The following is a 27,845-nucleotide window of genomic DNA, read 5'->3' as shown; positions in this document are numbered from 1 at the left end:
CCTGCCACCAGGACTGTTCCAGAGAGGTGACCTATACTCACGAAGGAGATGGAAGCAAGTAAAATATATCACTGACCTCTTCTGGAAGAGATGGATCAGGGAGTATCTTCAACTTAAGCAGCAGCAGAACAAGTGGAACAAAACTAAGAGAAACTTCAGTCCTGGTGACCTTGTTGTCATCGTTGATAACACCGCCCCAAGGAATTCTTGGCTAATGGGGCGTGTGGTGGAGGCTTTGCAAGGGGCCAATGGTCTTGTCTGGAACGTCATGGTTAAGAACAAGACCAATATCTTACAGAGACCTATCAATAAACTCTGTTCGCTCCTGGAGGCGGCGGAGTGAGAGACACACACACACACAGTGCTCCATCTTTGAATCACATGCACCTCTGATTTGCTGATGTCGTACTCTTACATTCTTTGATGTCGTAGTCATACATTTTTGGACGTCAAACTTTTGAAATTTTTTGGGAAGTTGAACACCTGAACACTTAAACTCAGACTGAGATCTATGCACTCTTTTCCTATATGGGACCTTGTATATTTGTATATAGCTATGAACTGTAATAGTGCTTTGGTATAGAATGTTTTGTATATTGGCTCTACGTTTGAATATTAAGTAATAGTTGTGCATTCAGTGCAGTTAACAATTTGGGGCCGGTATGTTAGAGCCGATTTGGACATATTTGTATAAAAGACAGAACATACAGAGCTCCATGTACGTTTGTAAATATATTAAATATTAATGTATATGATGAAATATTAGGTACGTACCTTTATGATTTATATTTACCTGATTGAGATGTATTAATTTGTTGTTAGTGTAACTTAGTTTTTGGCCCCCCCTCTTGCCCATTCATTGTACTGTGGTAAGTGTGTTGGGATAAAGGCAGGACGTTGGGCATTCGGGGGGAGGAGTCCTTGCTAGACTATAGTTTTTTGACCATACAGACATACAAACAGGTCATATTATGTATGCACACATACATATATATATATACACACATATATATACACATATACAGTGGGGCAACAACGTATTTAGTCAGCCACCAATTGTGCAAGTTCTCCCACTTAAAAAGATGAGAGAGGCCTGTAATTTTCATCATAGGTACACTTCAACTATGACAGACAAAATGAGAAAAAGAAATCCAGAAAATCACATTGTAGGATTCACTAGGTCCCCCCGTGTGGTTCTGGAATTTTTGCTCACCGTTCTTGTGATAATTTTGACCCCATGGGGTGAGATCTTGCGTGGAGCCCCAGATCGAGGGAGATTATCAGTGGTCTTGTATGTCTTCCATTTCATAATAATTGCTCCCACAGATGATTTCTTCAAACCAAGCTGCTTACCTATTGCAGATTCAGTCTTCCCAGCCTGGTGCAGGTCTACAATTTTGTTTCTGGTGTCCTTTGACAGCTCTTTGGTCTTGGCCATAGTGGAGTTTGGAGTGTGACTGTTTGAGGTTGTGAACAGGTGTCTTTTATACTGATAACAAGTTCAAACAGGTGCCATTAATACAGGTAACGAGTGGAGGACAGAGGAGCCTCTTAAAGAAGAAGTTACAGGTGTGTGAGAGCCAGAAATCTTGCTTGTTTGTAGGTGACCAAATACTTATTTTCCACCATAATTTGCAAATAAATTCATTAAAAATCCTACAATGTGATTTTCTGGATTTCTTTTTCTCATTTTGTCTGTCATAGTTGAAGTGTACCTATGATGAAAATTACAGGCCTCTCTCATCTTTTTAAGTGGGAGAACTTGCACAATTGGTGGCTGACTAAATACTTTTTTGCCCCACTGTGTATATATATATATATATATATATATATATATATATATATATATATACTCCCGCGTCTAGCAAGGACTCCTCCCCCCGAAGGCCCAACTATAGATATATACACATACACATACATACATATATAAATATATATATATATATACACATACACACGCACACAGAGTACCAGTCAAAAGTTTGGACACACCTACTCATGTAAGGGTTTTTCTTTATGAAATAGTTGAGAGAATACCAAGAGTGTGCAAAGCGGTCATCAGGGCAAACGGTGGCTACTTCGAAGAATCTCAAATATAAAATATATTTTGATTTGTTTAACACTTTTTTGGTTACTACATGATTCCATATGTGTTATTTCATAGCTTTCATGTCTTCACTATTATTCTACAATGTAGAAAATAGTAAAAATAAAGAAAAACCCTGGAATGAAAAGGTGTGTCCAAACTTTTGACTGGTACTGTATAGAAAATGTACCAAACAGAGCTCAGCCATACAGCCCGAGAAAAGGGAATGGATAAATAATGGAATGGAAAAATAATTAATGGGCATTGGACATCAAACCTCTTCCAAAGGCGATTTCACCGGATGTGCTACCTTGTCCCGGATCTGCTGTTTCTCTCTCTCTCTCGCTCTCTCACCTGCTGTCTCGATCAACGAATGCTTGGCTATGAAAAGCCAACTGACATTTACTTGACATTTACTCCTGAGGTACTGACCTGTTGCAACCTCTACAACCACTGTGATTATTATTTGAACCTGTTGGTCATCTATGAACGTTTGAACATCTTGAAGAACAATCTGGCCTTAATGGCCATGTACTCTTATAATCTCCACCCGGCACAGCCAGAGGAGGACTGGCCACCCCTCAGAGCCTGGTTCCTCTCTAGGTTCCTGCCTTTCTAGGGAGTTGTTCCTAGCCACCATGCTTCTACATCTGCATTGCTTGCTGTTTGGGGTTTTAGACTGGGTTTCTGTATAGCACTTTGTGACATCGGCTGATGTAAAAAGGGCTTTGTAAATACATTTGATTGAAAATATGATTGATTTCTGTATATATCTTTAGGTTTGAAATAATATAGAGTTTTTTCTTTAGCTAGCCTGTGAAAAACATACATCACACCATGAAAGGAAACCAAATGGTGTATATGGGCAGTACCAACCATCCTCTCATATAGCCTACTTTTCTGAGGCCAATCTTAAAGTGTTTAATGAGAGACATGGGGTTAGTGGGTGCACTGCAGTCGCAGCAGCACCCTGTAACACAAGGCCAGGGAGCATTAGGGCCAGACACCTAATCCTGACCACTGAGTGACTGACTGGATCATGGAAGGGAGCGAGAAGAGAAATAAATAACTGATAGAAACATACTGAACAAAAAGATACATGCAACAATTTCAAAGAACAGTCTATTGAAATAAATTCAGTAGGCCCTAATCTATGGATTTCACATACCTTTAAAAAGAAAAGGTAGGGGCGTGGATGTGAAAATTAGTCAGTATATGGTGTGACCACTCATGCAGCCCGACATCTCCTTTGCATAGAGTTGATCAGGCTGTTGATTATGGCCTGTGGAATGTTGTCCCAGTCCTCTTCAATGGCTGTGCGAAGTTGCTGGATACTGGCGGGATGCTGTCATACATTTCGATCCAGAGCATCCCAAACATGTTCAATGGGTGACATGTCTGGTGAGTATGCAGGCCATTGAAGAACTGGGACATTTTCAGCTTCCAGGAATTGTGTACAGATCCTTGTGCCATGGGGTCAGACATTATCATGCTGAAACATGAGGGGATGGTGGCGGATGAACGGCACGACAATGGGCCTCAGGATCCTGTCACAGGAACCAAATGGTGTATACGGGCAGTACCAACCATCCTCTCATATAGCCTACTTTCTGAGGCCAATCTTAAAGTGTTTAATGAGAGACATGGAGTTAGTGCATGCATTCAAATTGCCATAGATAAAATGCAATTGTGTTCATTGTCCATAGCTTATGCCTTCCCATACCATAACCCCACAGCCACCATGGGGCACACTGTTCACAACGTTGACATCAGCAAACCACTAGCCCACACGACACACGACTGCGGTCGTGAGGCCGGTTGGACGAATTCTCTAAAATGACGTTGAGGCGGCTTATGGTAGTACAAATGAACATTAAATTCTCTGGCAACAGCTCTGGTGGACATTCCTGCAGTCAGCATGGTAATTGCACACTCCCTCAAAACTTGAGACATCTGTGGCATTGTGTTGTGTGACAAAACTGCACATTTTAGAATGGCCTTTATTTTCCCCAGCACAACGTGCACCTGTAGTGATCATGCTGTTTAATAAGCTACTTGACATTGCCAAGATAATCCATCCACCTGACAGGCAAAGGAGAAATGCTCACTAACAGGGATGTAAACAAATTTGTGCACAAAATCTGAGAGAAATAAGCTTTTGTGCGTATGGAACATTTCTGGGATGTTTTATTTAAGCTCATGAAACATGGGACCAACACTTTACATGTTGCGTTTCTATTTTAGTTCAGCGTAGATATAAGGAAGAGACACAGGGAGAGACAAAAAGAAAGGGGGTTGCTGTTGTGTGTGAGAGAGAGAGAGAAGGAACAACAAAGACAGAATGAAAGAAAAAGGAGAGAAAGAAAAAGGATAGAGACACAGACAGAGAGGTGGGGGACAACTGTCAGTGAGTGGGGACATACGGGGGCCAGTGTGGGCCTGCGGTGGACTGGTGATGAAAAGCACAGGAAAGGCAAGCACACCGTTGACTGGCTGTAAGAGGAGCCTGTGTAAATAGAACCCGGGCCGGGGGAGTGCAGTGGTGACGCGGGGTGTGTGTAGTGCGTGTGCCTGTGTGCGTGTCTGTAGCGTATGAGTTGAGGGAGGGACGGCCCTGACAGAGCTCTGAGCTTCCTCTGAGCGACAGAAGCCAGCCTTCCTCCCACCCGCCTTGAAACTCGATCTCCGGGCAAGCCTGCGCCTCGCGCCCGTCGACCACCCACAGAGGGAAAAGCCGCGCGACGAAGCAAAGAGGAAGGGGGGGTGAGGATGTGACCACATAAGTGTGTGTATGTACACACACACACACACACACAACACACACACACACACACACACACACACACTTCAAAAAGCAGATGTACAAAGAAACAGACACTACCAGTCACGTATAAAGACATACAAATGCAAAACATAAAACTATTAATTAAAAAGATAAACGATAGCCTTGGTAACTTGAAATGGCATATTTAGAAAAGACAAGCACAGACTAAGACACACTCCCAAGGGGTTTCGAATAGTGCCTTCTTTTTCACACCCACAAATATGGATAAACGTCTTGGTTGCTATGTATGTGAAGTGTTAAGAATTCAAGGTAAACAAACAAACACGAATGCACACAAAATCATGTCTCTCCTAAGACGACAAAACAAACAAATCTCACCTCAAATGATGGTCAAATTTGATCACAAATCTTGAGGAAAGTAATTGTGTGTGCGTGTATGGGCGCAAACTGCGTGTGCATACGCGCTAGGGTTGCACAGTTAATCAAATTCACATCGAAATCATAATATTGACATGTGCGATATTCATCACTCAAACAGTTCAGTTCCTCCTCCCCACTGTTAGTTTTACTATAAGTTTGCAGGCTGTTCTGTTTGGTCAAATGAAGTCACCAGATTGTTCCAAACAAAAACTATGCTGCTTTCCACTTTGCTTCTAAATATAAATCATTCTATTTCAATGATTCCAACAGTTCACCCAAGTGTTTTGATCTATATTGCAAATAGATTTTTTGCCCATATTGTGCAGCCCTTATATGCCCATGTAGCATGTGTGCTTGAGTATATTATGAGCTCCTTCATCTAATACTGAACAGCACCCTAATGAATTAGTGGATATCCAGGGGCTTACCTGCTGGAATGGGGGGGGGGGGGGGTAGTAGTAGTGACAGATCTGCTGTCATAGGAAGACGGATGGCCAGGCTCCCTCTGCATGCTGGGATAGGGGGCCGGGGAGAGTGGCTTAATTCCAGAGGGAAAGGCCTATTCCCAGTCTGTCTAATGGCCTTGTGCTCTGCAATCATTCCCCCCCCCGCACTGGGGGGCTAGCCCGGAGCCTAGCGGGACCATATCCAATTTCCCCCTACTCTAATCGCCTGATCTACTCAGGCCCCCTCCTCTTCATTTGGACTCAAAGCTCCCCGGTCGCCCCCCTCTATCTAGTGTGGTGATGGGGTGCTTTAATTTAAAGTGGGTGCCACGTTGTTATTGTCTGTCAGTGGGTGGATTTTTCATTTGCGCAGGGGCATGGAGAGGTTACCACAAGGTTTTCATGTAATACCAACCTTCCTTGCATACGAGTGGGGGTAAATGCCATGTGTCTGGCTTTGGAATACAATAATAACTAACTATCTGTTTTATGTAGAGGGAAAGCAATTAAACCAAGATATGTTGAATGGGAGTTAAATGATCTCATTTGAGATGCCAGTAATGCCACATATGTACATGTAGCTGCTAGCATAAAGAGGCCTCACACCTTAGTTTGTAATGTAAGCACTCGGAGACCACCCTCATATGGAACAATGATTCCTACCATTGTTGATTTACTGCCATCAGAGTACATGATACAATGGGCAAAACCACCAAGGGAAACTGGAGCCAAAATAGGTGCTTTCATATGGACCAAAATGGAGAGAACCTTTATTTAGCCTCATCCTGCAGTAGGATGGCATGATGACTAGGCTGGCGTCCAGGGTCTTGTACTGAATGCTGTCAGAGAGCGAGGATGCAGTGAGGGATGCCCCATGCCCATCTGTCTCCCCAAGGTCCTCCAAACCCAACAAGCAATCCTCTTTCTGTCCCAGAGAGCCTGTGGAAAGCAGCTAGCTAATCACAGATCCCCAGAGGTGATGAGATGGCATGTGCTCAACTCCTGTCAGTTCCACTCTTCCATCAACCCCAGCATTAGCTGACCAGATGGACCAAATCCTTGAGGCAGATATGCAATGGACCAGTGCATTAAACAAGTGAGCTTAAAAAAAGAGGGAGAGACTTAAAATGAGTTTGGGCATTTGATGGCAAATGCATCATCTGTCCACAAGTTCCAGTGGTTTATTGTATTTTTTCAAAGGGTTTTTAGGCTCAGCGATCCACCTGTGAGGCACCATCAGGTATGGAGGCACATTGGGGCATGCGCTTGGTGCATTTGGCACAAAATGGCCGCTCCTGATAGACAGATGAAGGGAGTGCTGCGGGAAACACCATAGACTCACCTGCGACTGACTCCCCCAGTTGCCTGTGCTCCACACCTTTGGGGGCAAAGGGCTCTAAGCCCATCACTGCTAAGAGTCGCTTCCCATCATTGGATTGGGAAATAAGGTACAACTCGCCTGCACAGAATCAATAACCGAGATTAGATCATCTTGCATAATCTTTCAATGCATCATGGCATATTGTGAAATGAATTTAGGTATTAAGTTACATTAAGTGACTTTCAAACAGTACACTGTATTCTGTGAGCACAGTGCTCAGAGTAATTGTAATAATTAATGATTAATTAAAAGTGAATGGGGCTTAATGAGGGTAAGCAGAGTCTTTGCGTGGGAAAGTTCCATAGGGATTAGTTATATTATTGGGACCATTTCCATTCCTTTTGGGGTCTTTGAGAAAAGCTGGTATTCAGATTTACAGCCGGGTGTAGAATGGGTGGAGCAGGCCCCTCTTTTCACAGAGTCTCCCAGAGACGGGGGCTCATGGTGAGAGAAAGGGTCAGAGAAATGGGTCATTCACTGGTGTGATGGTGTATGTCACTGATGCCTTGGCTCTCTGATGAACCCCTCACACATTAACAAACGACCCTCACACACATTTACGCACAGGCAAGGGATAATGTTCCCTCGATGAATATATCTCTGTACTACGCAGTTAGTGTTTGCTCACCCACTCGCCCATTCATTTAGCATGCATCTAAAACGCAAATAATTTAGGGGGAGTTGGTTGACCTTTGTAGGAGGAGTGGGTTGATCTAGGTAGATGGCTGCCCTACAGAGTACAGTACATGATGCAGGCAGACGGCTGCCCTACGGAGTACAGTCCATGATGCAGGCAGACAGCTGCCCTACAGATTACAGTCCATGATGCAGGCAGACGGCTGCCCTACAGAGTACAGTCCATGATGCAGGCAGACGGCTGCCCTACGGAGTACAGTCCATGATGCAGGCAGACAGCTGCCCTACAGATTACAGTCCATGATGCAGGCAGACGGCTGCCCTACAGAGTACAGTCCATGATGCAGGCAGACGGCTGCCCTACGGAGTACAGTCCATGATGCATGCAGACGGCTGCCCTACAGATTACAGTCCATGATGCAGGCAGACGGCTGCCCTACGGAGTACAGTCCATGATGCAGGCAGACGGCTGCCCTACGGAGTACAGTCCATGATGCATGCAGACGGCTGCCCTACAGATTACAGTCCATGATGCAGGCAGACGGCTGCCCTATGGAGTACAGTCCATTATGTAGGCAGACTGCTGCCCTACAGAGTACAGTACGTCCGGCTAAAAATCATCAAGGAGAAGTCCCCTTGGCGTACATCATCACCCCCCCTGCCGAGCTGTGTGGTAGACTGGGAGAGCCAGTCAGTCAGACCTCCCCCTCCCGTCCTCCTTCCATCCTCCCACCAAATTCCTCAGTCAGGCTGGATTACCAGGCCCGCCTCTGAACTCAATAGGCGGGTTTGAGGGCAAAAAAGGGGAGGCGTCGGTGGCTGAAGTTCTCGCTCTTCTGTCGTTGGTTGGTTCGCTGGCTGGCTGTCTGGCTGGTAAATATCCCTGCGTCATGTTAAACAGGAGGGCTATAATTAACTGTGGGAGACGCCAGTCAGTCAGGGTTGGGCGCCATGCCAACGGATCAGCCCTAATTACTATATTCACTTTGTCAGGAACGCTCACTTTGCTGCTCCCTCTGATAGGCCCTGGCAGCCTCAGAAATCCCCCGGCACTGCACAGCACATTCTCAGGGAGGCAGACGGGGCCGACTGGCAGGCAGGAGGGCCGGGCAGGCTAGCAGTTGCAGGGTGATGGAAGGCTGGGTGGGTGTAGGGCTGAGCGACTGCAGCCGAAGACACCACCCAATGGCCCCCGCTAAACTCAGGGCCCAAACAAACACAGGGGCCACCAGACTGAGCAAAAATAATCCTGTACACAGTAATGCTGCTCCCAGCCGCCCTAACTGATTTTCACATTGATTGGATCTTGTACATATGTTCTTTTTACAGGTAGCATAAGACTGTGCCTTAAACCTGATCTGAGGCTCCATGTTTAGTCAACTCTGATTTCAGATTAAGATAAACACCAGTTTAAAAACAGACATGTCTGCCTCCTGCAGTGTCTCCATGAACAGCTTCAGTGCTATTTTGTGATGTCCAACATGCTCAATTTATTGATGTTGTTGAGAAGAGAAGTCGTATTTTTAACACGGTTTATAAACACCCTTTTAATATGCATGGGATTTGGTTAAGATGAAATGCTCAGAATTGAGTTGCTATCAAAAGGCCAACTTAGGCTGGTGGAGGTATTTACATTATTTTTTTTATATATATTTTTTTAGACGTGGCCTGCTATCAATGCTTCTAATACATTACTGAACTGGAAATATGTGAGCTCGACAGGCGGGGGATGAATATGGCTTTATTTAAATAGTTTGACTGTGGAAGCAGCTCAGACAACCATTTCAGGGCAGTTTATCACACTAAAGCCTCTTTCACACTCCCGGCCCAAACTGTCCACATATGGGCAAATCACACTCTAAAGCCTGTTTCAACACAGCCACAGCCAGAGAGGGATAAGGATCACTAGCATACGTGGGCGCCTTCATGGGGCACCACTGAGAGAAGCTTGGTAGTAGAGATATAATTACGTACAGTATGCGCAAGCAGAGTCATCGACAGCCCTCTTGCCAAATGCAGGGCATTCATTCTGATGAGCTTTATATCTGAGTACTACGGGCACTGGACAAGTGGTCTGACTGAGAGACTGAAAATAACAAAAACTTCATTTGAGGTAAAGACATACTGAGTGACATTCATTAGAATATGGACTGTACAACTCCAATGCAATACAATTTGGATTCAAACATGGGCCCTCGTTTGGTTAGACTATTTCAGGATACAAAATAAACAGAGATGACAGTGATTAAATTAAGCCCTCTTTTGACTCAAGTCAGACACTCAGCTCAGTCCTCACCCTCTCTGGAGGTCACTTCTTACCAACTTTCATATGGAAAACAGTAGGTCAACCTGACGAGTACTTATGACGTCTTCTCATGATTCTGGTGATGCCACACAGTTAGACTCCTACTCCGATAAAAAAAGGGCATCTTATGTCACAAGGTAAATATCAAACTCAAATATCATCTGACAAAGTGGGAAAGGGCCGAGACAGAATCCCTGAATTCTGTCAGAATCAGATGAACCTCTTCCACGCAGACATGTCTGGAATGAATTAACCTACTGAATGCCCTCGTATCTTATTCACAAAGTGTGTCCCAGAATTCAGTCCTTTTCTCTCCGATGGCAACAAAGCCGTATTGAACAAGAGAAGAAACAGGCCGTATAATTTCATTCTTGGAAAACAAACAACTTCCAGCAGAAAGGAAGGATGTCTCTTTAAGAGGGGAGCGTAAGGTGGACATATCAGGCCTCTATCAGGCAGAGGTCAATTGCAACACCGTACAGCCGTGAGGTCAAGCAGTGATAACACTGCTAGAAATCCCATTGTTCATTAAACTACCTGTTCCGTCTTATCATTCCACTTGACAAAAGAAAGGACCGGGAACGCTCATGCATTACAAAGAACAGTAGTATATAAAGAGGTGTAGAAATCCCCCTATTTTCAATTTAATACCAGACAACTCCTTGAGAAGTTATCGGGTGGAATCTGTAGCTAAAAACTAAAGTAATCAATACCCTCTTTTACTGTCTTCAGACAAAAATAAGTTTGAGAGAGAAGTCACATGCAACACTAGCATGGTCTGCACTCTGAGCCAAAATGGAGGTGAACTGAACAACCCAAAAATATCCTCACCAGGAGTGCAGAGAGGAAGAGACACTCAGCACTTTGAAAGGGTGTCCATAACTCCCCTTCTCAGAGAGACGAGATGAAACACTTTGAAAGGGTGTCCATAACTCCCCTTCTTAGAGACGAGATGAAACACTTTGAAAAGGTGTCCATAACTCCCCTTCTTAGAGACGAGATGAAACACTTTGAAAAGGTGTCCATAACTCCCCTTCTTAGAGACGAGATGAAACACTTTGAAAAGGTGTCCATAACTCCCCTTCTCAGAGAGACGAGAAGAAACACTTTGAAAGGGTGTCCATAACTCCCCTTCTTAGAGACGAGATGAAACACTTTGAAAGGGTGTCCATAACTCCCCTTCTCAGAGACGAGATGAAACACTTTGAAAGGGTGTCCATAACTCCCCTTCTTAGAGACGAGATGAAACACTTTGAAAAGGTGTCCATAACTCCCCTTCTCAGAGAGACGAGATGAAACACTTTGAAAGGGTGTCCATAACTCCCCTTCTCAGAGAGACGAGATGAAACACTTTGAAAAGGTGTCCATAACTCCCCTTCTCAGAGAGACGAGATGAAACACTTTGAAAAGGTGTCCATAACTCCCCTTCTTAGAGACGAGATGAAACACTTTGAAAAGGTGTCCATAACTCCCCTTCTCAGAGAGACGAGATGAAACACTTTGAAAAGGTGTCCATAACTCCCCTTCTCAGAGAGACGAGATGAAACACTTTGAAAGGGTGTCCATAACTCCCCTTCTCAGAGAGACGAGATGAAACACTTTGAAAAGGTGTCCATAACTCCCCTTCTCAGAGAGACGAGATGAAACACTTTGAAAAGGTGTCCATAACTCCCCTTCTTAGAGACGAGATGAAACACTTTGAAAAGGTGTCCATAACTCCCCTTCTCAGAGAGACGAGATGAAACACTTTGAAAAGGTGTCCATAACTCCCCTTCTCAGAGAGACGAGATGAAACACTTTGAAAAGGTGTCCATAACTCCCCTTCTCAGAGAGACGAGATGAAACACTTTGAAAGGGTGTCCATAACTCCCCTTCTTAGAGACGAGATGAAACACTTTGAAAGGGTGTCCATAACTCCCCTTCTCAGAGAGACGAGATGAAACACTACATTGAGTTAGCAACCCTGAGCCCCTCTGAACAGAGCAGTAATTAAGGTAGCTTTCCAGCTCCAAGCGACAGAGGGATGAAATTTCCACCCTTCTGCCGGAACCCCTTGATGTTTTGTACCTTGGGTTCTGGGCCCATTCTGGCAACTAGAGCAGTTATTTTTTCCCTTTTCCTTTTTTCCCTCTCTTACAGAGTTCACAGAATCCCCGAGAACACAGCCTCCCAGCCAAAACCCCAGCACGATTAATTTAGTAACGGGTTATTAAGCTCAAACATAAATTGCAGTCCTGGACGGTTTATATGGAAAAGAAGCCTGATTTATTAGAGACGCAGAGACAAAACAGGTTTTTATTTTCCATTTATTCATCAACACTCGTTGGGAGTGGTAACTCGGAAGGAATTTTCAGACAAAAAAAGGAGAGGAGAAAAGGGAAGAAGTGGGGAGGGGGTGGGGCAGCAACAATGGCTGCCGTGATCAAATTGTAGGGGAGAGGAGCACAATGGCCATGACATTCTTATCCAAGCTCTTCCCTGGACAACACTATATTTGTTTGGCGGAGCACTGCATCAGCTGAACACATATAGGAATAGTGTTTGCTATCGCACTGTATCCTTGTATCTGTTCTTGACTTTCAGTAGATATTTCATCAAGGCTGGCTAACGGCCTCCTCTGAGCATTCGGAATAAGTCCTGGGTTCGTCTAAAGTCCCCAAATAAAGTTCTCAAGCCATATCTGAGGCTGGGAAGACTGACAGAACTGACACAATGTCACTCTTAATGAAAGAGACATTTTCATTATGTCATCAGTCATTTCAACTCACATCAGTGTGATCTCCTCGTGGAGGCCCAGGTCTACATAGTGATCCATCACTCCTTTGAGGTTCAATGGATTATTTTTATTTTTATTTTTTACAGAATTTCTGACAAACTGAAACTAAGGAGTTCACGGTTACATAAACTTGACCATTATGTTGAAAGTGACTAAGCCACTTTGTCCCCTCCCTTCCTTAGTAGACTGAGCGGTTTATGGGGGCGTACTCCTCTGACTAAGAAAGGGGCCTCTGGGGTAGTGAGCCAACGATTGTGCCAAACATGGACAGTGTACCCTCAATATGTCTGCTGTATAAGGACTGCCTCTAGTCACCAGAGAAACCACCTGCCAATGGGCTCACAACTCAGCTGTATACCATCTTATACCATGGATCACAACCTGTCCATTCCAGAGACGTCATACAAACAGACTTATACAAAATCAAACACACAACACACCAATAGGTTATTATATCTCATAATGGTGTGCAGACCTCTGCATAGAAGGGATATGAATGAGTGGAACAGAAGCTGGATCTCAGTCCTCCCCTCTATCCTGTTGAGGTGTTGTCCTCCTGTTCTAAAAGTCACCCGAATCCTGACCTCTGTGTCTTCTGTGCATTAGGTCTGCCTCTGTGTGCCAGAGCACCATGGGTCATCAGGGCACAGAATGAAGCATGGTACGGCTGCTGCTGACACAGCACATAGCACTGCTGTGCTGCGTTGCTCTGTGTGTGTGTGGTGGTGGGGGGGGGGGGGGCACTTCCCTGAGAAATGACAATGACCTGGCTGGCAGAGGAGCTTACTGTAACATCCCCAAACAGACTAATGGGCCCTGAGGATGAGCTGACTCAGGTGGGCCCAGACCTAAGACACACCAAGCCGTCGTCTAAGACTGTGTGTGGGTGAAATAGTGCATTCAGTACATATGATCTGATAAGTATTTTTTGTTATCCATTTTACATTCAATATTGTTTGAACGGATGAATTTCTGTTTCAACTACAGTAAGTAAATTAAGCTTCTCGTCTGTCCTCCCACCTGCAGTCTGTTTGTTCTTCTCGCTCTTTCGTTCTCTTTATATTTCGCATTGCTCTCTCCTCTCTCTTTTGTTTGTGGAGAGTAGAGCCATGGCGACGGAGGAACCACACAAAAGGGTCACATGACGTGGAGCCGAGGCGGGCGGGTGGACACAATGGCCGCACCACTCCGCACAGCTGGAGTGTCACGCATTCCTGGTGTTTACAAGATTTAGGTGGAAAACAAATCCACCCCCCCGAGGAACTCTGAGGTGCAAAATGGGCCCATTTTCTGTCTGAATAGAGGGTTTATATCATCAGCATCGATGCATTTTAGGATCATGAGAAAATGGCAACCTGTGAAAATGATGGTGGTGGTGCTAGAAGGGTAGAATAACTGACAAGGCAGAGGAGAATAGGCTAGATAGTGGTCACTCTTCATTGGGAACAGTCGACAAAGCTAAGGGTAGGACGGACAAGAGTCTACTTCTGCATTTCTTAGGGTCATTTGTTGTAATTTAAAATAATATTTCAAAAATCTAACATCTGTTCTACAATGTTCAATTCTGGGCCTCCAATTCGGTTGCCATTTTGAGAATCACAGTGTCGTCATCAAAGACCAGAATCAAAAGCGCCACTTTTTCTTGTGCCGAAATATGTTGACGTATCGGTAATTGAAGCCTCTGTTGGACGTTGTTCCGTCATTTCCAAGGCATTGCCAGCATACCTAAGCCCTGGCAGCTTAATCAGATCCACAGCAGAGTTTTCTTTAAATAAAGAACCTCTCACCCCTTAAAACTCTTCACACGCGTCGCTAGTTTTTACCAACTCAAGACATGACTTCACAGAAAAGCAGCAGGGACGATCAAAATTGTCCAGAACAGCCTTGACCAACCATGTGGCAAGGAATATTCCTTAAAAGGTGGTCGTAGTGGAGTAATAGAGTTCAGTTTGAGGGGGTGGCTGTGGGCTGGGGGGTTGGGACTACTGACTACTACGGTCATCCTTTGATGGGATTCCCAGAGGGTTTCAGATTGTACTGACAAACCTGGTTTGAGTTGGAGCTTACAAGATGGAGGAGCATTGAGTAGCCTATGTAATGACATGTAATGAATGGTGCTTTAATAAACTATGCTAGCATGGGCTAATGTAAGGATGGGCTAACTGGATCGCATGGGAAGTGGAATCCAATGAGAAGGAACAAATGAGGAGCTCGAGAGGAAGAGACACTGTCCAAAAGGTAAATAAAAACACACAAAACACCAGTGGAAGCAGCTGAAAGAAGGGTGGGGGGCGGAGGGCCAGTGAACAATGAAAGGACATTGTCTCCTCCGCTTGACTGGGCACCATTTCCCTGACCCCGCCCCTGACCCTGTCTCCGACAAAGAGGACGGGTGATGCGTCCCCGTCGGATGACAATAGAGGCATTGATGACGAGGGTCTACACACACGTCTGTTCGGCCATGATGCTGCCTGTCCGTTACACCAACACAGACACACACATCCTGTCTGTCGTGCCTCTACTAATGTGGTGTGTGTGTGTGTGTGTGTGTGTGTGTGTGTGTGTGTGTGCGTGCGTGCGTGCGTGCGTGCGTGCGTGCGTGCGTGCGTGCGTGTGTGTGCGCGTGTGGAAATAGGGACAGGCAGAAGCAGAGCAGACACTCACCTCTGGTGTGTTTTTCTTGAACTCGCGGCTCTGGTCAATGAGCTTTTTCCTGGACTGCTCGCTCTCATCTTGTCTGTTGGCCAGGGCTGTGGCTGTGGTATTCAGTTCTCTCTGTGAGACCAAGAGGGGAGGAGGAGAAAACACAAAATGATTACACAGGGCTCTGTGGGGGGTGACCGTCATTTACATCAGCAGACAAACAAGAAAACCCCTCTTCTTTTAACTCTCTTTTCCCCCCCTGTATTCTGGCACCACTAGCCCTTCACTGGGAGAGGGGGAGCGTGAGAGAGAAGAGAAAGAGAGACAGAATCAGCATCGTGTTCTCTCCTCTCCCTCCAGACAGAGACAGACCTAGATATGACACTAGCACAGGCACCATGACTACTTACTGGCTGGCATCACACACACCCCATATGGAAAACAAACACACACACACACACACACAGTTGCAGACACACAAACTGTACACACACTGTACAGTGAACGCACACATACAATGTACACATACACACACTCCCTTCTCCCCCCCCCCCCCCTTTCTCTCAGCACATCTTCCGCCTTTAACTACAGACAGAAGTGTAGAAAAAGACATACAACTACGTGGATCCAGGCAGCATTTCCACAGCTTCTAAAAAATGTATTCAAGAGAGAAAGGAAAATAGCTTTTCTCACAGGCAGAAATTCACAAGCAACCTTTATGGTCTCTAGGCATGTAAATGTCATAGGGCAGATCCCAAATCATCAATATTGGGAGAGAGGTACCCAGAGGAGATATAAACACTGACTAGATCAGTATGGACAGGTCAGGCTAGGAGGAGACTATACTGTAGGCTAATAGTACTATTCAGAGGCCTCCGCAGCCAGGCTACTAGCCTAAGCTTTCGAATATTCACACAGAGGATGAAGCCCCCTACACAATGTTATGTCTGACTCTGAACCTATATAGGTCTACACTGTCATAATGTAATCCACAAGTATCTATAGTTAGTCTGAAGACATAATTCCCCATTGGACTGGGACGTGTGAAGTGACTTACTGACAAGCAGTGTCAAGATGGGCCTTCGCCGACGCTGTGTATGTGTTTGCGTGTGTCGTCTCTGCTCTGAGAGAGAGAGAGCAAGAGAGAGAGAGAGGCAGAGAGAGAGAGAGAGAGAGAGGCAGAGAGAGAGAGAGGCAGGGAGAGAGAGAGAGAGGCAGAGAGAGAGAGGCAGAGAGAGAGAGGCAGTCGAGGCTGACATCTGGGAGCCAGATGCAGGGAACAAATCACGTTAATTAGGCTGGAACTGAGCAAGCCAGATTGCAGCCTCGACTTTAATCCACACAGCCACCACCACCACCACTACCATCCACCACTACCAACCACCATCACCACTACCACAACCAACCACCACCACTACCAACCACTACCACCAACCACCACCACCACTACCAACCACCACCACTACCCACTACCCACCACCACTACCACTACCCACCACCACTACCACCCACCACTACCAACCACCACCACCACCACCAACCACCACCACTACCACCCACTACCAACCACCACCACCACTACCCACCACTACCCCTACCAACCACCACCACCACTACCAACCTCCACGACCCACCACCACCACCACCACCACGACACACCAACCACCACGACACACCATCCCCACCACCACAACCAACCACCACCACCACCCACCAACCACCACGACACACCATCCCCACCACCACAACCAACCACCACCACCACCACCCACCAACCACCACTACCCACCACCCCCACCACCAACCACCACCACTACCCACCATCCCCACCACCACTACCAACCACCACCACCACCACCCACCAACCACCACTACCCACCACCACCACTACACACCTCCAACCACAACTACCCACCACCACTACCAACCACCACCACTACCAACTACCACTACTACCAACCACCACTACTACCCACCACCACCACCACCACTACCCACCACCAACCACCACCACTACCCACCATCCCCACCACCACAACCAACCACCACCACCACCACCCACCAACCACCACTACCCACCACCCACCAACCACCACTACCCACCACCAACCACCACCACTACCCACCATCCCCACCACCACCACCACCACCACCCACCAACCACCACTACCCACCACCACCACTACACACCTCCAACCACAACTACCCACCACCACTACCAACCACCACCACTACCAACCACCACCACTACCAACTACCACCACTACCAACCACCACTACTACCCACCACCACCACCACCACTACCCACCACCACCACTACCCACCACCACCACCACCAACCACCACCACCACCACTACCAACCACTACCAACCACCACCACCCCCACTACCACCACTACCAACCACCACCACCACCAACCACCACCACTACCCACCACCACCCACCAACCACCACTACCCACCACCACTACCAACCACCACCACCACTACCAACCACCACCACTACCCACCACCACCCACCAACCACCACCACCACCAACCACCACCACCACCACTACCAACCACTACCAACCACCACCACCCCCACTACCACCACTACCAACCACCACCACCACCAACCACCACCACTACCCACCACCACCCACCAACCACCACTACCCACCACCACCACTACACACCTCCAACCACAACTACCCACCACCACTACCAACCACCACCACTACCAACCACCACCACCACTACCAACCACCACCACCACTACCAACCACCACCACTACCAACCACCACCACCACTACGTCTGGAGGGGCCAGCTAGAGCGCACAGTACAACTCTCTAAGTCTCGCTCTCCCACTTTTATCTGCTCCCAGATCCTCCCCAAGTCTGCTATAAGAGATGTTTCACTGAGGAGGACAATCTAGGAAATAAAGCCTGTGTTCCTTTTAGGAACGTCAGCAGATGGGTCACCCTCGATGCACCTCCTACTTCGGCCCCAACGCTAAAATGATTTGGGTACAATAAAAAATGTTGGTGTCTTTTTAATGCCATGTGTGTGCATCATATTTCAAGACGTCAACCTTCGCCCACAACCCCCGTGGCGCCACCTCTGCCGTGGTGGGCATGCTAATTACAGCTCTGTGGAGTGGGCGCTGGGGGGAACTGTTCCAAGGTCATAGTAGAGGGGTTGGTGGGCCTGGCACTGCCACTCTACCCTGCTGGCAACACTGACCCAGAGTCAGGGAGAGGCCCGCAGCACATTACCTCCACCCCCATTACCTCCATGTCTCTGGCGATCAGCGCCGGGGGGCCCATGACAGAAAGGCTGCAGAAAGCAGGGTTTGCCACAGGGACACTGAGCAGAGTGGAAGACAAGCTAATAGAAAGGATATAGAGTTAGCTAGCCCTGGGAGCTAACGCATTAGCACTGGCTAGCTGTACTGTAGCTCTCAGCAACTGTATTCCCTCACTCACTCTCCTGCTGTATCTAGACTAGAGAGGAATGGATAAGTGAGCAAGGGACGTAGGAGGGTGGTTTGGAGAAGTGGAAAGGAGGAACGCCACGTTCCCCCAAAAGCTACAGTCAAGTTAACACTCTTGAGACTGATTAGCAGATGCTGCTGTTAAGCCCATTATGCAAACGAGTTGGCTAATCAACTCAAATTGATTAGCGCTAGGCTTCCTAACCCATGTCCTAATGCGCCGGCGCGTCTCTGGGACCCCTCTGAGCCCGTCCGCGGGAAAGGGGGAATGGGGTGGGGTTGGGCCCAGGGAGGTGGGGGAGGAGTAATTATGTTTTTATCAACAGGACGAGTCAGCCCAACCCCAGCCCCCTGTCTTCATCCACCCACGTAGCTCACCAGTGGTGATTAGAACATGAAAATACTGGTGGAGCAAACTCAATTAAAAAAGCTAATATGAAACCACTAAACACACAAACACTATAATTCTGATCAGTTTACTTCCCATAGTCAAATTCAGCATGAGTCTACAATATTGCTACATTGTTTGAGTATTGGGACGCAGGCAAAACACCACTCTGAGTGCGTCTGCTTGCCTGTTACCAAGATTGTGCAGTTAAGAATAAAGCAACTCCCTCTCTTCATCTATTGCCTAGTTACTGTTATACCCAGGGAACTGGACCACAGCAAACATTAAAGCTGCAATATATCACTTTTTGGGTCACCTGACCAAATTCTTTGCTAGGAGAGTCAACATGATTCTATATAACTTTTCAGCTAGCTAGAAGACGTGGTAAACAATGAAGTAAACACATATCAGTCCAATCAAAGTTGACTTATCTGTGTCCAATGACCTTGAGCCTTGTTGGACGGGCACTGCCAATGTAACTCTATGGCAGCACGCAGGGGGAAGAAGCTGCCTGGCCCTCAGTGGGCTCTCCCAGAAAAGTGAATGTGTCCAGGCTATATGAGGCCTTGGTGTATAGAAACTGGCATTTTTAGTTCAGAATCTGTGTAAGAATAGCCTAGGCTATATGATTAATTTACTGTATGGCATAGCTGTAGGAGCTATGGCATAGGCTAGTGAGAATGATAGGGTAACACACAGACCACTGCTTATACTACTTCAACATGAACCGTCACAAATGCTGACTATCCCATCATAGGGGGGCTTGATCAACTTCACCAACACTAGGAGGACAGATGTGCCCAAACCCCTCCCACACGTCCTACCCCACCCCCCTCAGTGTGTCCCACCCTACCCTATCTCCAGGCTCCATAGCGTCGGCCCTCTCAGCCTTTCTGCCTACATCGGGCCCTGCCGCCTCTCACAGCAGCCATGCTTAAATAAAGGACCAAATTGTGCTCTATAATGGCTCTATAATGGCTTTATAATTTTTGTAATGGAAGAATTTTGCTGGCTCAGGCAGTGGTGCTTGTCTTAGTTAATTTGTTCAGTAGTAAACGCTGATGGAACAGATTACCGCGCTCCCTCGAGAGCTTGACTGTGCCAGATGCTATCAGCTGCATGAGCTGAAGGGAATATCTCTCTCTGTGTCTCTCTCTCTGTGTCCCCCTCTCCCTCTCTCTCTGTGTCCCCCTCTCTCTCTGTGTCCCCCTCTCTCTCTGTGTCCCCCTCTCTCTCTGTGTCCCCCTCTCTCTCTGTCTCCCTCCCTCTGTGTGTCTCTCTCCCTCTGTGTGTCTCTCTCCCTCTGTGTGTCTCTCTCCCTCTGTGTGTCTCTCTCCCTCTGTGTGTCTCTCTCCCTCTGTGTGTCTCTCTCCCTCTGTGTGTCTCTCTCCCTCTGTGTGTCTCTCTCCCTCTGTGTGTCTCTCTCCCTCTGTGTGTCTCTCTCCCTCTGTGTGTCTCTCTCCCTCTGTGTGTCTCTCTCCCTCTGTGTGTCTCTCTCCCTCTGTGTGTCTCTCTCCCTCTGTGTGTCTCTCTCCCTCTGTGTGTCTCTCTCCCTCTGTGTGTCTCCCTCCCTCTGTGTGTCTCCCTCCCTCTGTGTGTCTCCCTCCCTCTGTGTGTCTCCCTCCCTCTGTGTGTCTCTCTCCCTCTGTGTGTCTCTCTCCCTCTGTGTGTCTCTCTCCCTCTGTGTGTCTCCCTCCCTCTGTGTGTCGCTCTCCCTCTGTGTGTCGCTCTCCCTCTGTGTGTCGCTCTCCCTCTGTGTGTCTCTCTCCCTCTGTGTGTCTCTCTCCCTCTGTGTGTGTGTGTGTGTGTGTCTCTGTGTGTGTGTGTGTGTGTGTGTGTGTGTGTGTGTGTGTGTGTGTGTGTGTGTCTCTCGCACTGTTCCTCTGTGGGTCTCCCTGTTCCTCTGTGTGTCTCCCTGTTCCTCTGTGTGTCTCCCTGTTCCTCTGTGTGTCTCCCTGTTCCTCCCTGCGTCCCTCCCTCTCTGCGTCCCTGTTCCTCCCTCTCTGCGTCCTTGTCCCTCCCTCTCTGCGTCCCTGTCTCACTCCCTCTCTGCGTCCCTGTCTCACTCCCTCTCTGCGTCCCTGTCTCACTCCCTCTCTGCGTCCCTGTCTCACTCCCTCTCTGCGTCCCTGTCTCACTCCCTCTCTGCGTCCCTGTCTCACTCCCTCTCTGCGTCCCTGTCTCACTCCCTCTCTGCGTCCCTGTCTCACTCCCTCTCTGCGTCCCTGTCTCACTCCCTGCCTACTCCAAACAAGCTCCCCTCAAAACAGACCAGATCACAAATTCAATCTCAAGATCATTAAGGGTAGTTGAGGGAGGGGGGTTGGATAGGGGCAATGGAACAATTTACTCTGATTGAAACCAATAAAAGGCAGAGGGCATTTTCCAAAGATGGTATTGTTGTGGAGAACTGCTGACCAACTTCAGATTCATGCAAAAAGCTTTTCAAGATGCAGCTTTGAATCTTTCCAAATAGATTATCCTGATAGGCTGACAGTCATAAAAGTGAATTGGGTAACAGCAGACAAAACAAAGTTGATCTACGCATCAGCTGACCCCATTTCTTGAGTATAAGCAGGTGCAGGTTTTTAAAAAGTTAACTTCATCAACCGCTGGTGACGGGTTTAAAAACGGGCATCAATTTATGGTCCTTTAAATAGGCACAGTGCAGAAAAAGGCATCATCTACCCCTTCTGTATGTGGAACAAAACAAAGGTGGAACAGATATTGCCTCTACACTGCTGGAGCCGTTTTCTTCCAAGAGTCTCTCTGTGTCTTTTATCTACTAGGACATCTGTATAATGAAGGTTGGAACACGCCACACTGCCACGAATGAAACAACTCTTCTGTTCAGGTGCACTTACTGAGTGACAACACCACCAATGACTACCCGTCTGCAATCCGACCTCACCTCTGTGCCTCACACACTACACTACAGTCTGGGAATGTACAGTACTACTGTAAAGGCCAGAAAAACAGCACTAAGCAAAACCAAGGTTAATGAGGTGCAACTCATTTCCAGAATTACACTTATGAAAGTGGTCGGCCTGATAATCTCCATTTTATTTTAATATATGTGGACAGGCATTCTATTCTTTTCTCCATCCATGTTCACAGATATGAGTCAGAGATTGCAACGCTGTATTATTGTGTGTGTACTGTATAGTATTGAGGGTTTCCGTTAATACATCAGCATACAAGGCCTTCACAGTACATTGACAGCTTTACTAGAAAGACAGCCGATGCTAACTAGACTAGAGCATTGGGCTATTATCAAAATACATGGGAGGGAGGGAGGGAGGGCTGTAAGAGGGAGCTGTCTAGCTCTCGGTACCACTTCAAAGGAGCTTTAGACAAATAGCAAATACAAGAGTCTGCTCTGTCCTGGCTGCTCCAACAGCTGCTGTTAACATTAAGAAGAGGGCTAATCTATTTGCATTGTAGTGAAGCGGCACACTAAAACCTTTATCAAAGCCTCATGTTTTGTTTTCGCTAACACTACCAGTTAAAACATACCAGGCTTTTGTGGCCACGCTAGACTATTCATACTCGTTGACACAGTCTCAAAAGCTAGGCGGTCGTTTACACAAGATCTCAGAACAGGTCTTGGAACAAGGAGGTCCGATTAGAACCCATCGACAATACGGATTTGGCAATGCTGGTGAAAATGTCACCTTGACGTGTGTATATATGTGTATGTATGTGTATGTATGTGTGTGTATGTGTGTGTATGTGTGTGTATGTGTATGTATGTGTATGTATGTGTCTGTATGTGTATGTATGTGTGTGTATGTGTGTGTATGTATGTGTATGTATGTGTATGTATGTATGTGTGTGTGTGTGTATGTATGTATGTGTATGTATGTGTATGTATGTGTATGTATGTGTCTAAGAGATAACTCAACCTTCCGTTCTAATCCTTTGACTTGAAGCGAGGGGTAATGCGAGGGGTAATGCATACTAAAGCACTCCTAATGGTCTGGTCAGAGTGAAGTGTGCCTTAAGCCGAATAAACTGGAGCCATAAATTGGAGTGTCAGTTTAACCTACATGGAGAAGGGGAATCACATTAACATTGGTTTCTAATAAACGTCCCAGTGTTCAAACTGAGCCCTGGTGACAGATTTGTGACGGATGTTTTAATAGGCTGTGAATCATATATCTGCGGGAGGAGACTGACAGTGTGATGTGGTGGTCGGGACGTAATATGGAACATACAGTTTAGTCGGAAGTCATTAAAACTTGTTTTTCAACCACTCCACAAATTTCTTGTTCACAAACTATAGTCTGGCATGACACAAGTCATTTTCCCAACAATTGTTTATAGACAGATTATTCTACTTATAATTCACTGTATCACAATTCCAGTGGGTCAGAAGTTTACATACATTAAGTTGACTGTGCCTTTAAACAGCTTGGAAAATTCCAGAAAATGATGTCATGGCTTTAGAAGCTTCTGATAGGCTAATTGACATCATTTGAGTCAATTGAAGGTGTACCTGTTGATGTATTTCAAGGCCTAACTCCAAACTCAGTGCCTCTTTTCTTGACATCATGGGAAAATCAAAAGAAATCAGCCAAGACCTCCACAAGTCTGGTTCATCCTTGGGAGCAATTTCCAAACGCCTGAAGGTACCACGTTCATCTGTACAAACAATAGTACGCAAGTATAAACACCATGGGACCACGCAGCCGTCATACCGCTCAGGAAGGAGAGGCGTTCTGTCTCCTAGAGATGAACGTACTTTGGTGCGAAAAGTGCAAATCAATCCCAGAACAGCAACGGACCTTATGAAGATGCTGGAGGAAACGGGTACAAAGGTATCTATATCCACAGTAAAACGAGTCCTATATCGACATAACCTGAAAGGCCGCTCAGCAAGGAAGAAGCCACTGCTCCAAAACCTCCATAAAAAAAGCCAGACTACAGTTTGCAACTGCAAATGGGGACAAAGATCATACTTTTTGGAGAAATACCCTCTGGTCTGATGAAACAGAAATAGAACTGTTTAGCTATTACTCATCATCGTTATGTTTGGAGGAAAAAGGGGGACGCTTGCAAGCCGAAGAACACCATCCCAACCGTAAAGCACGGGGGTGGCAGCATCATGTTGTGGGGGTAGTTTGCTGCAGGAGGGACTGGTGCACTTCACAAAATGGATGGCATCATGAGGCAGGAGAATTATGTGGATATATTGAAGCGACAAGCATACTTCCGAAGTTGTGGCAAAATGGCATAAGGACAACAAAGGAATGGGACACAATTCACCCAACTTATTGTGGGAAGGTTGTGGAAGGCTACCCGAAACGTTTGACTCAAGTTAAACCATTTAAAGGCAACGCTATCAAATACTATTTGAGTGTATGTAAACTTCTGACCCACTGGGAATGTGATGAAAGAAATAAAAGCTGAAATAAATCATTCTCTCTACTATTATTCTGACACTTCACATTCTTCAAATAAAGTGGAGATCCTAACGGACCTAAGACAGGGAATTTTTACTAGGATTAAATGTCAGGAATTGTGAAAAACTGAGTTTAAATGTATTTGGCTAAGGTGTATGTAAACTTCCGACTTCAACTGTATATCAGCGGGAGGAGACTGACAGTGTGCTGTGGTGGTCGGGACGTAGTATGGAACAAACGTCCCCACAAGGAAGGAACACACTGTCCTCATAATTCACAGTCCTTCTGGAGACCGTCCTTAACAGCATCTTTAAAGTTATTTTTATTTACTCCATAACTTTATTTACTCCATAATAAACTCATATGTATGTATTCTTATCTAGGGGTTTTATCTTTTTTATTAGCCCAGTGACCTAGGAGCTTGTGTTTTAATTGAATTCGCCTACCATGAGGACCTCACCTACCCGAGCTTGCCCACAATGGAATCATTGTGCCTGTACAGTTTTCACCTTCGCTATGACCTTCCTCCTGCCTGATTGACTGCCAGATCAACCAATCAAAACCAACCAATTCACTGGGAGGGGGCCTCTGGAGGGCATGGTGCTCATGTAAGAGAAGGGGAGGAGAATATATTATCTGAGAGTAGTAGTAGCCATGCCTCATAACCAAGAGGATTGTTCTTTGAAAAACTGCAGTGGTCATTGAAATGTCATTGGCCTCTTTGGAAACAACAACTCCTACACAGTTTCTCAGAATTGGTGCTGGTTCTCACAGGGAGTGGACTACCTCTGAGAAAAAAAACTTAACTATTCCATCCAATTAAGCGAAATGCTGGCTATTATCATACATTTGTATGCTAATTCCCAGCATGTAGCTTCATGGTAAGAACAATAAGGTGGTTGTTGACCAATGAAAAACACTCCTTCACTCTGGATAGAGGTACAGGGGTTTATAGTACTACATTCTGCATCTTAACTCAATGGTGCTGAGGGCTACAGTCATAAAACTCCAATTCATTGAGAATGGGAACGCATCAGCTGACCCATATATCAGCCTATAGCAGGGGTTGTCAACAGGCGTGCAAGAAATGTTTTTGCCACCCCAAAGTAAAAAATTAATTAAACAAAAAAAAATCAAATCACCAGGAAATCTGTATTCCTTCAAATAAATAAAAAAAGACAGGATTGTGTCTCAATGTAATCAAGGTATGACATTAGAAATTATTGTTATTTTTTTGTTATTAAATACAATCTCTTTTTGGGCTTAGTTGTGGTCAATTTGCAGTACACAAATTATTATTATTATGTTACGGCCCACCGACAATCCACTCTATCAAGTACTCTTTTCATTTGTTTCGGGTTGGGGCAACACGACACACTTTCCATCAGAACAGGTTTTAGTTAATGGACACAGCCTACACCGCTGTGATTTAGGCTAGTGGAAACAGAAAAATGGGTCGTCCCCATTCAACGTGACCAATTTGCAAACATTGTTTGATCTCACAATCTAACTGCTCTATAAATCAGGGTTAGATGGGTTAGATAAATCTATGGTTAGGGTTAGATAAATCTATGGTTTGATGTTCTCTCCATTTCAAACTGATAGCCAATCAAAGACCACATGCTTAGGGGCTCGTAAGTAAGCATTTCACTGTAAGGTCTACACCTGTTGTATTCGGCACATGTGACTAATAAAGTTTGATTTGATTTGATTTAATGCTTGACAGGTTCCCCCACCACTGTTGCTATGTAAGCGTGAAAACTTTGATTAGTCTGAGGGGGCGGGGTTGCCTTCTGCTGGTGCTACTGATGTTGTAACATCTGCCTTACGTGAGGCTTGTTTACATGCAAGCATTATGTATTCACTATAAATCAGTCTATAATCAGAAGCATTATGGAGAGCTCTTCAGTTGAAGGATTTGGTGATTATGAGAATGAACCGGGAGAGGTAGAAGAGGGGGGGGGGGGCTTTATTAGGACAGAACCTTTATTAATGTGAATTAAACACAGTGCTGCTGCGCAGATTGTGGCCCGGGTCTATGGGCGGATCAATCCTGGAGGGTTCTCAGCGATATGAAACGCGCTCCAGCCCTGTAATGATTGGGGACTGATTCGCTCGCTCTGACAATTCTCCCAATCTCTCTTCACCCTCTGATTTATTATGTAACAAGAGGGCTGTGATTCACTTCAAAAGGCCCCCATTCAGCTTCATAAGGAGGCCCAGAGAGAGCTGAGCTCCACAGAAAAGTGGGTGATATGGCACAGTCATCTAGGTTCAAAATCTACCAGCTGATGTTTAGGCTGCTTCTAATATGCTAATCACACCACTCGCATTGCAAAATAAATTTGCAAATACACGTTGCAAAATAAATTTGCAAATACATGTTATTCAATCATTTCATCTAAACTGCTCGCGCACATCAGCGATCGTCTGCGTAGACAGGCGCAATTTTTTTCTGTCCAAGTTGGTTTTGACACTTGATGCACTGCAAGTACCACCTCCCCCATTTCCTCATTAGTTTATAGGAGCATATACCCAACATGGGTGATTGAAAGATGAAATTCCACACTCCAGTCCAGTTGGTGGTGGTAATGCACCTTAAAGTTGGTAACCAACTGACATATAAAGTCCACAGAAGAAGAAAATTGGAGGAGAGATTACTAGAAACTAACTAGGTTTCCCCTTTAATCTGTGGATTAAATGTCGGAGTAGAGACCACACGATTTTGTGTGACTTAAAATGGGTCAAAATTCTACAAAGATCCAGAAAAAAAGGACCTTGTGCATTTCAGGTAAAATAACAACCCAATGTTAATATCCCAGTACAAATTAGCCAGCAACAGCAAGCTATCTAGCTAAATGTCCATGAATGTTTCACGTGTTTCGCCCTTTCCCCAAATTAATATAGTTGGTTCAGAGTTCCTTCTGTTATTTCAACCTGTGTGTCTGGATCGCATTTGGCGTGGACGTACAAAATCAACCTGTATGCGAATGCGGATGCACGCGCGTGCCGGTCTAGACAGCATGTAATGGCGCAAATACCAGAGCTCTGGTGACGCAGTGAGAGTGGGCATAATGAAGTCATCCAACTGGAGAA

The 27,845-nt window shown here is 45.9% G+C and overlaps 1 protein-coding gene across 3 annotated transcripts in view; it reads right to left on the bottom strand.

Moving 5' to 3' along the window:
• The window catches only part of LOC129868358 (homeobox protein cut-like 1), a 244,473-nt gene that overhangs the window by 177,582 nt on the left and 39,046 nt on the right, over positions 1-27,845 (bottom strand). For all 3 annotated transcript variants that reach the window (XM_055942277.1, XM_055942278.1, XM_055942279.1), the window contains exon 2: positions 15,500-15,610. In XM_055942277.1, the coding sequence (XP_055798252.1) occupies positions 15,500-15,610 (111 nt within the window). The remainder of the gene's footprint in view (positions 1-15,499; positions 15,611-27,845) is intronic.

This window comes from Salvelinus fontinalis, chromosome 13 (assembly GCF_029448725.1).
Source record: "Salvelinus fontinalis isolate EN_2023a chromosome 13, ASM2944872v1, whole genome shotgun sequence".
Classification (NCBI taxonomy): Eukaryota; Metazoa; Chordata; class Actinopteri; order Salmoniformes; family Salmonidae; genus Salvelinus; species Salvelinus fontinalis.
Note: the sequence above shows the minus strand (reverse complement) of the source record. Positions and strands in the feature narration are given on the sequence as shown.